Genomic DNA, 9,907 nt, shown 5'->3' with positions numbered 1-9,907 from the left:
CCCTAGTAGCGCGAATTGCTCAAGGAGTTCGCCGCCGCCTGAAAGGCGCAGCGACCAGACCAGAAGTCCATGATTGAATCGAATAGGGCCTTGTAGGTCTTCGCACCTCGATAGATGGCAAACTGGGCCAACTCGAGATGTTCCATCACGGCGTTGCGAAGCAGTCCGAACTTTGCTTCTTTGTTGAATTCCGCCTTCTCGTAGAGACGGTCTGAGTTTCGGAGGGACCCACTGAGATCCCCGAAAGAAAGGCGAGCGGCCATGGCATCCCGAATCACATCTTCAGGTGATTCAACCGGGGCGAACCGCTCGACCAAGGCCTTCTTGACCTTCTGGTAGTCGGAGCCATCTGCACTGATATCTCCGTTCTTGACAAAGGCTTGATAAAAGAAGTCGAATGCATCTCCCTCCAGGTCGCGAAGGAGTTCAGATGCCCTTTGTTCGTCCGACTTGCCAGAGGTCGCAACATTCTCGAAGACGAAGAAGATCTTGTGAACGTCGGCCGGCTTCGACCCGTCAAACTGTGACAGGGAGCCGTCTTCTTTGCCACCCCTCCACAAGAGTACCATGTTGGCGGCGAAAAGGGTGGAGGAAGGCCGCGCGCGTAGGGGAGAGAGAAAAGTTTTTTTTTCAGAAGCGTGAAGTTTATTGCAAGAGCGGGGGTCAGTCCGGGGTGTTGTTGTTTCGTTCTGTCCCTCTTGTCGCGGGGTGTCGCGGCGCGCCCCTTTCTCTTATAGAGGGGCCGCCAGCATCTTCCACTTCCCAGGACCGCCGCCCTTCAAAGGGAGATTGTCCACGTGTACACCTGGCGTACACGTAGACCAATAAAATCATCTTTTGAAGGCTTTGGTCCTGGGGCCACTCCCGGGTACTGTACCCTGTACAGTACCCCAAATCTCCCCCACAATTAGATTAGGGTGCGCAATTAGATTTGGTTCTTAATTAAACTAGCCTAATTTAAATAGAGAATGAGCTCTGAGATCTTGAATAGTCACAGATTCTGGAAAAGACGGAATACGGCAGATAGGATCCGGATACCCGACATCATCCTGCTACTGCCATCACTTCTTCCCTTTCACCTGTCGCAGGACATTCTTACATCGCCGTAAGAGTGTCATTATGCCGACTACTGGTCCAATTGAGAGAGCAATTGCTCAAGCATTGGCCACCCGTCTAGCCAACAACAACACAGCCACTTCTGCTTCTCCATCCGACGCATTTAAATGGGAACTGGGAAGAAAAGTAATTGTCCGACGAGTTCCAGCGCATAGTGGCAAAATACAGGAGCTTTTTTGAAGGCCAAGTCGTTAAGGAATGAAGATGTGGACTTTCTCCTTCTGAATCCAATTTGGAACAACCAAAATTAGCATAGGCTAAGGTATTTGAGAACCAAACCACAATTAACTGAGGTGCGTAATTATATCAGACCAATACAATTAGGGTTTGGAGGTTGGGTTTTTGTGGTTCTCTTATAAATTAGACCAATCTAATTGGGGTGATCGGTGTACAGGATTGCACAGAAGAGTGCACTCAGCGTCTCTCATCATCACGAGACGGGAGATTCAACATGCGCTCTAACATCAGGAGCGGCTTTGCATTTCTGTTGTACACGTGTACACTATGATTGATCATGAGAGACTGCGGTGTGAACGCATGATGGACAGCTCTACTCCCCATGCTGCTTGCAGATACGGCGGAAAATGAACGCCGCCAAGATTCTTCTCAAAATGGCAGGCACATTCTCTCTTACGGGGGGCAACAGTCCTTCCGTCTCGGGGAAGCTCAACTTGTACACGCTATGCAACATACGTTACACCGCCACCGCCCAACTCTCAAAACACTCCCTCAGGGGGCACCAATCTGCGATACGTCGCGGCGACCACGACCGCCGCGACGACCATGTACGCGACGATCAAATCGTGAGGCCGCACGAGGCCTCGCACACGACGGTGATCCAGTAGACGACGGCGAGCGAGACACGGTCCAGAGCTGGGGCCGGCGGCGGCAAGAGGGGCGAACGGAGGGGGATGGAGGGCGGGGGGGAGGCCATCGGGGATGCATACCGGGGGCCGGGGGGAGGGGGAGTCGGCGGGACAAGGGGTGGATGTGGCCGGGAGTGTGGATTGGGTGTGGATTAGGGCGGCTAAGGCGCGCGCAGCGGCGGTGCAGTGTCGCGTGTGCGCTGCTTGTAATGGTGACGGGGTACGAATGCACTCTCATATTCTTGACAAGAGATGGCTAGAATATCGTGCTCGCTTGGTTCCGTTTAGTCTTTTATTTGAGTTTATTTTCAAGCGATTCAATCAACTTCTACTACTTTCCAGCTCCTAATAAAGTGAGTTCGTCCCTGGCTTGCGACCGCCGCTCGCTAACCGACGACTCTTTTTGCAGAAACCTCTTCTCTTTTTGCGCACTCTCCGCCGACGGACAGCGCCAAAGGAAGAAACAGGCCGGTCGAAGGCCTGTAGCGAACAGAGTCTCACAGTGTACGACACTAATTAGTAAGTACTGTGTTTACTACCAACCTCCCGCCCTACACCGCTCCGCCTTCCTCGCTCGGCACCACTCCGCCTCTCTCGCTCGGCATCGCCCCGCCTCTCTCTCTCCCGGAACCGCCGCCGCCTCTTTCGCTCGGCACCGCTCCGCCTCTCTCGCTCGGCATCGCCCCGCCTCTCTCTCCCCCGGAACCGCCGCCGCCTCTTTCGCTCGGCACCGCTCCTCCTGTCGCTCGGCATCGCTTCTCCTGTCGCTCGGCACCGCCCCTCCTCCTGCTCGGGGCTGCCTCGTCTTCTGTGATCTGCTCCGGTCCGCATTTCCAGCCCAGCACCGTCCTGCCTTTCGGGCTCGATACCGCTCCGCCTCTCGACGCAGCACAACTCTACCTCACTGCTTATTCCCGAACTGCAGTTGCCGTGACACTCGTCACAGCACACACCCGCCCAAAGGCTGTTGGTCACTCAAACACTTCTAAAACTCGTCGTGATTCCTGTTCAAGTTTATTGATAGTTCTCATTGGATCTGGTGCTACGGCTCGCCGAAATCTTTGTCTTGCGTGATCTCGCAAAAAGCGAGCAGGGACCTAACAAGTCTCGCGTGGCTGGTGTATTGGCACCTGGCGTTGGAACAGTTAATGCCCTGGGCACCCAGTGGTACTGTTATGCAGGATACTCTTGAATAGCAATCTTTGTTCACGCATTGACTGTGCTAGACAACGACGTTCCAGGGAATAGTGACCGAACGGTTAAAACCCCGCGCCCAGTATAGTGTCCTCTTCGGAGTAGGCTGCACTCGAATCTGAGATCCGACTAATCGCTGCATTGCGTGGGGACGTTGGTGGCTTAAGCAAAAGTAGCCCAATCCAGGAGATCGGTCGTCAATTTATCAAGACTAACAGGAACACTACGTCGGTTGCTCGGTAAGGGGATTGGATTGACATTACTGTTGGTTGTCTGTGGCTGCTTGGAACGTCAAGGTGAACATTTCTATAGGGTAAGGACCGGCCTTGGTTTATCAACTGATAAACTCGGTGGATATCCCGAACGAAGTTATAGCCAGCAAACGCAGGGCCTGTGTTTGTTTAGACTGCTGAAACGGCCACCTCTCCGGAGTGGGGCGGACTCCGCGCCGAGGGTCGTATACCCTAAAGGCCTTTGCCAGTAGGTTGGACTGGCCGCCTAGGGTCGGAGTACCCTTCAAGTTTTCAAGAACAAGACTCAAGAATTTTACAGCTGATTAGTACTGGTGCACACTTTCTCCATAGTCTGCTTCGCCTGAACTGAAATCGTAATGTCGCAAACTGGTCAACCTAGTGACGACCCATCCGAACCTGCTGATCGCCCGACGTTCATGAAAAATATATCGGATGCGGCATTATCATCGTTGACCAGTACTCAAAAGGGCTTTATTGTTGCCTTGAGATCTTTGGATCCGAGCCTGATAGGGAGTTTGCTACGAGAGGCCATTGCCGAACTCTTTCCTCCTGCACACTTATTCTCGAAAGAAATATGTGACATGCCCACAGTTTGGGTCGAATTGAGAAATTTCCTAAACGCGCGTGGTGCAGCTTTAACACAACACTCTTCCAGAAGAGTAATCATGACTCTAGCACATGGCATTTATGATGATGCTGAGGATAGAGCTGCAGCAGTTGAAATGGCTCAGCTCATAATAGCATCGGGGCGACGAGTGCGACCTGGTTTACGGAGTGATGATCCACCTCGACATAGTTCAGGACCAGTAACTGAAGATAGTGGTGGTTCCTTCAACAGCAGTGCTGCGAACCTGACTCGCTTAGCTCATAATGTCGCCATGAGGCTGAAGAGCTCCAAGTTCTCCGGTGATATTGGAGAATGCTGGATGGATTATGTCGACGAGTATTCGCAAATATCTCGCGACTATGGACTGTCACAACAGCAAAAATTCCAGTTTCTCCACAACCTTCTTTCGAAGGATGCTAAGCGATTCTATCTGGAACGTGTTCAGATGTATGCTCAAAGTTACCAGCAGGCGGTAGATATGGTGAATCAAGAATACAATTCACCTGTGCGTCAGACAAGGGTGAAGAACTATCTAAACTCCCTACGTGTTTCAAACTTCGTTAAGGAAGGCTTTGAAATATCAACAGCATTAGCTAAAGTGTATAAGCTAATAACGAAACTATCGCGTCAGGTACCACCATCACATCGCGGGGACTCACACAAGATCGAGTTCCTAAGGAACGCCGCAGTTGGATACGGTTGGTCTCGTGAACCGTTAAGCCGAGTGGCAACCCATAACTTGTCATTCCAGATGCTATACGGGGAACTAGAAGCTGCGCTGCAGTTAGACAAGGAGGCTGATCTGGCTTTGGCACGTGACCACGCAGCTGGACCGAGGTCCTCTGTTGCGAAGGATGACTCATTGGGGGTACTGTACACTGGACAGGGTCGCTACGGTAAACATCCGAGGTATGTTAGATCAAAGGCAACTGGATATTCCTCACAGAAAAAGAAACCGCTGGACATCGCAGGTTGCTTTAATTGCGGAGACCCAAATCACATGCTCAAGAATTGTTCGAAACCCATAAATGCGTCCAGAGCTGCCACAATGAGACTCGAGTACTACAAGAAAAAGGACGACAGAAAACATGCTGTACATTTGGTTCTAGCTGAGCTGTGCCAACAGATCGACAAAGGATTTGCCGAGTCAGACGATGAGTCCGGAGAACCCGACGATGTCGAGATATTCCGCCTTGCGTTGAGCGAAGACGTCGCCCAAGCATCTGGCCCCACGTTACTCGATCACGAGAGTGATTCTGATATCGACTTTGCAGAGATATTCGTCTTATCACGCTCTTGGGACTCTCCGGCTAGCGATCAGTTTGAAGGTGCCTGTGTTGACTCAGGAGCCCAGAAAACTGTAATCGGATACCAGCAAGCTGAAGCTCACTGTGCATTAGTCAACAGCGAACTTGACAGGGAACTTAATGGAAAACGTTTGATCTTTACTTTCGGATCAAGCAAACACGAGCGGATCGGACAACTTACCGTTCGTATCCCGGTTTCCAATTCATTCTTTCTCTCCATTGTGGCCGACGTCGTTGATGTGGATGTTCCGTTCTTACTAGGACTGGAAGTTCTGACCAAAGCACGTCTAATACTGGACTTTGAGGATGACGTGATGATATCAAAGGCTGATGGATGGAATATACCACTGACAAGGAAGCATGGTCATGTGTACATCGAATGGTCTTTGAATATTTTGTTCACAATGTCTGAATTACGCAAAGTTCATCGGCATTTTTATCACCCTCATCCCGACAAAGTTTATGCCTTGATGCGCCGTGCGGACCCCTCTAATGTATCATCTGATGTCATGGGAGACCTACAGAAGATCACAGATACTTGCGACGTTTGCCAGCGCGAGGCTAATGCTCCCCATAGGTTCAGAGTATCTATGCCCGAAACTGATTGCGTATTCAATCGCACTGTTTGCGTTGATCTCATGACCCTTGATAGAAAAACAGTGTTTCATGTCGTAGACAGGGATACAAAGTTTAATGCCGCATGCTTCCTTGTTGGAGAGTCTACAAAAGATGTATGGGACGTTTTCATGGACATATGGGTGTCTCGGTACGTTGGATTTCCTGACAAGATATCTGCTGACCAGGGACCACAATTCAAGTCTACTGAATGGAAGAATCTTCTTAATACTGCTGGGATTAAGGAACAACCTTCAGGCGTCGAGAGCCATAATGCTATTGGCGTGGGTGAAAGATACCACTCGTATCTAAGACGTGTTTACAACAAAGTACGTTCCGATAATTCTCAGACTCAGCCGAGGCTGGCACTTCAGCTGGCTGTTAAAGCTGTCAATGACACAGCTGGGCCTTCGGGACTCGTCCCCACGCTTCTAGTCTTTGGTATACTCCCCCGTCTTCCTATTACCCCTAAAGAACTCCCTGAACATGCCGCGAGGATGAAGGCTATGGACGTTGCTTGCAAGGAGATGGTTCAAATTTCAAGTCAAGCTAGACTGGGAACCGCTCTCCGCAGTAACGTGCCGTCTGCCGCTGACAAGTCTTACTCAGTTGGAGACGAGGTACTGATGTACCGTGAGAAACCTATTGGCAAGTGGGTTGGTCCATACGTCGTCAAAGATAAGGAAGGTAAGATGTTGACGCTAGACACTGGAGATCGGAGCATCCGGGCATCTATTGACAAATTGAAGAGATACAAAGTCAGTGATGGGGCTCTTGCGCAAACTGATAACGATCCTTCTGATCATATCTCTGATAATGCTGGACAAACACCAAATGAAAATGTTATAGCTGAAGGTGACGATTTTTTGATGGATCATCCACTGGAAACTACGGTTGTAAGAGATAGCTCTACGTCTCTTGAAAAGGATCTCTTCGATGAAGAATTGCTCGATATCATGAAAGGAATACGCGAATCTGAGCTCAGTAGGCTCGATGAGAATACTCTCCACTCTATCGACCCCATAGGTCTTGGAGTTGCTTTCATCGGAATTCACATCACAGAGGTGTTGAAATCCGGAGACTTGCGTGGAAATTCAAATGGTTTCAGGAAAGCAAAGCTAGCTGAAATAAGGGGGCTGAAAGATCGAAAAGTGTGGAAGGTAGTTCCCAAGTCATCTGTCCCAGCCGATGCAAATGTACTTGGCGGTCGATTTGTTCTTGCTATTAAGAACATAGGAACGGAGGACGAAAAGGAGAAAGCCAGATATGTCGCACAAGGTTACAAGGACAAAGATAAACCATATATGGTTCATGATATTCCAGCATTACGTGCTTCCTCGATCAGACTTATACTATCTGTCGCGGCAATCAAAGGGTTCCGTGTCTTCTCACATGATGTGAATCAGGCATATACACAAAGCAAAGATAAGCTAAGTCGAAAGATATTCCTTTTACCAAAAAAGGAGGATCTGGAGTTAATTGGAATAACTGATGAAGAGCTCCTGGAGCTGTTAATTCCCTTATACGGTGTTTGTGACGCTGGTGACTACTGGGGCGTAACGTTGGAATTTCACGTCACAGAAGACTTGAGTATGACGCCTACCACTGGAGATCCTGCATTATATGTCAAGGTATCTGATGGTGAGACTGAAGGCGTAATGGGAATCTACGTCGACGACAACCTCAATGCAGGCAATGAGAAGTTTGAAAAGATAACTGCTGAAACACTCGAGAAGTTTGACGCAAAGCCGCGAGTCTACGACAATTTCGATTTCTTTGGCACAATGATAACAACCACATCCCCAGGCGAGTTCTTTCTCTCACAAGAGAAGCACGCCAAAAGATTACCCATCGATCCAAAGGGCTGCTCATTTGATCATTTTCGAAAGCATCGAGCAACTTTCATGGATGGCACATTCCCGTCCTGATCTATGCTGCAGTATCAACAAAGCTGCCCAGGTGACAGAAGATACAATGTCCGATGACAAAGTCAAGGCATTTAATCATGCAGTGAAGATTGCTAAAGGCAGCGATGTTAAGGGGCTTCGGTTCGGGAAACTTGATGTTGACACGCTTGTTCTGAAGTGCTACGCGGATGCAGCTTTTGCAACAAACGATGATCTATCATCTCAACTTGGATACATTATATTGATTTGCGACATGAACGCTCAATGCCATATTCTGGATTACTCGAGCAAGAAGTCCAAAAGAGTTGTACGATCCATCATGAGTGGCGAAGTTTATTCGTTTGTGGATGGTTTTGACACTGCCTTTGTAATTCGGAAAGACCTGGAACTTATGCTAGGAACTAAGATTCAGCTACATTGCTTTACAGATTCGAAGCAGCTGTTTGACTCAGTCACAAAAGGCAGACAGACAACCGAAAAGAGGCTAATGATAGACATCGCTGGGGCGCGAGACGCATACAAATCCTTTGATATTACTCAATTTGGCCTCGTGTGCACAGGTCTTAATCCTGCCGATGGTTTATCGAAAGTTAAGGACAATGGAGCACTGTCAAAGCTGCTATTCACTGGTATTGATCACTGTGAAGTGGAGCAGTGGATCACGCGCAATGAATCAAGCTCGCTATCTGAAGAGGTGGGAGTGTAATGGTGACGGGGTACGAATGCACTCTCATATTCTTGACAAGAGATGGCTAGAATATCGTGCTCGCTTGGTTCCGTTTAGTCTTTTATTTGAGTTTATTTTCAAGCGATTCAATCAACTTCTACTACTTTCCAGCTCCTAATAAAGTGAGTTCGTCCCTGGCTTGCGACCGCCGCTCGCTAACCGACGACTCTTTTTGCAGAAACCTCTTCTCTTTTTGCGCACTCTCCGCCGACGGACAGCGCCAAAGGAAGAAACAGGCCGGTCGAAGGCCTGTAGCGAACAGAGTCTCACAGTGTACGACACTGCTGGGGCGCCGCGGCGGGCGCGATAGTGCGCGCCCTTCCGGCGGCTGACGCCTGTTTCTCCGCGCGACTTCCATCACAATTGCTACGACGCCGCCCGCCAACGCTACATACCGTCGCGCGCAGTCACTGCGACGACGCACCGCGCAGCAGCGCCCCGCCGGCGGGTGCCAGGAGACGCTGCGGGGAAGGAGAAGGACGACTTGTAGTATACTGAAGCACCGCTGTAAGTAAAACGCTTCGCCCTCCCTCCCTTTTCGCCTCCTCCCTCACTTTTCGCTTCCATCCTCCCGCCCTCTTCGTCTTGCGCGGGGGTGATTGAGGTCGTTAGCCCACAAGGCCACAGCAAACCGTGAGGCGCCGCGGAACGATGTGCACAGCTATCTCGCCGCCTTTGACGCCATGCTCAAGGCGAGCGCGGATGCGGCTCCCATCAGTACAGAACGCGTCACGAGGGCGGCAAACGTCAGTAAAAGGCGAGCAGGGATATCGGGGAAAATGTGTGTCCCTTGTGTCCCTTCCTCGGGTGTTGTCGGGTCTACAGTGACCCGGTCACCCCATTTTATGTCAACCAGAGCAAACTCTGGTGCGCGCTGCTCCGCTGCGCCGTCGTCGGTAGAATAGTGATTAATCATTAATTCTACAATGGTACGCACCCTAAATCATCATCAGCCAACCATCGAACGATGGCGGCGGTCATAGAGCCTTTTCATTGGACTGTTGTCTTTCGCCAAATTACAGGCGAGAGCCTGCGCTCAACAATTTCGACGGCAAACGGCGCGAAAAGTGTCGATGGGGTGGAGCCGGCCACTCTGTACAGTATCTATACAGTACCTGTACAGTACCAAGGGTACCGGACACCACCCTATTTTCGCCTTTCGGCTCGTGGCTTTCAGCTACGAGCGCCGCCGTCCGATTATATACCTGCGACTACCACCTCTCTCGATCTAGCGAGGGTAAGAGGGAACTAAGTAAAGACCAACCATCGTCACTTCACTTTTACCTGCGCCGGAGCGTAGAGCCTCGATCCCCC

The 9,907-nt window shown here is 50.3% G+C and overlaps 1 protein-coding gene across 1 annotated transcript; it reads left to right on the top strand.

Annotated features, from left to right (window-relative positions):
* Positions 1-430: 430 nt before the first annotated feature.
* CHC_T00006008001 (hypothetical protein) lies at positions 431-820 on the top strand. Its single transcript, XM_005717670.1, has one exon. The coding sequence runs from the start codon at positions 431-433 to the stop codon at positions 818-820; it is 390 nt and encodes a 129-aa protein (XP_005717727.1).
* The last annotated feature ends 9,087 nt before the right edge of the window (positions 821-9,907 follow it).

Source organism: Chondrus crispus, genomic scaffold (assembly GCF_000350225.1).
Source record: "Chondrus crispus Stackhouse genomic scaffold, scaffold_335, whole genome shotgun sequence".
Taxonomy (NCBI): Eukaryota; Rhodophyta; class Florideophyceae; order Gigartinales; family Gigartinaceae; genus Chondrus; species Chondrus crispus.
Note: the sequence above shows the minus strand (reverse complement) of the source record. Positions and strands in the feature narration are given on the sequence as shown.

What these genes read in the sequence shown, in the direction of transcription:
- CHC_T00006008001 (XM_005717670.1), top strand. Translation starts at nt 431, where the DNA reads ATGCCCTTTGTTCGTCCGACTTGCCAGAGGTCGCAACATTCTCGAAGA.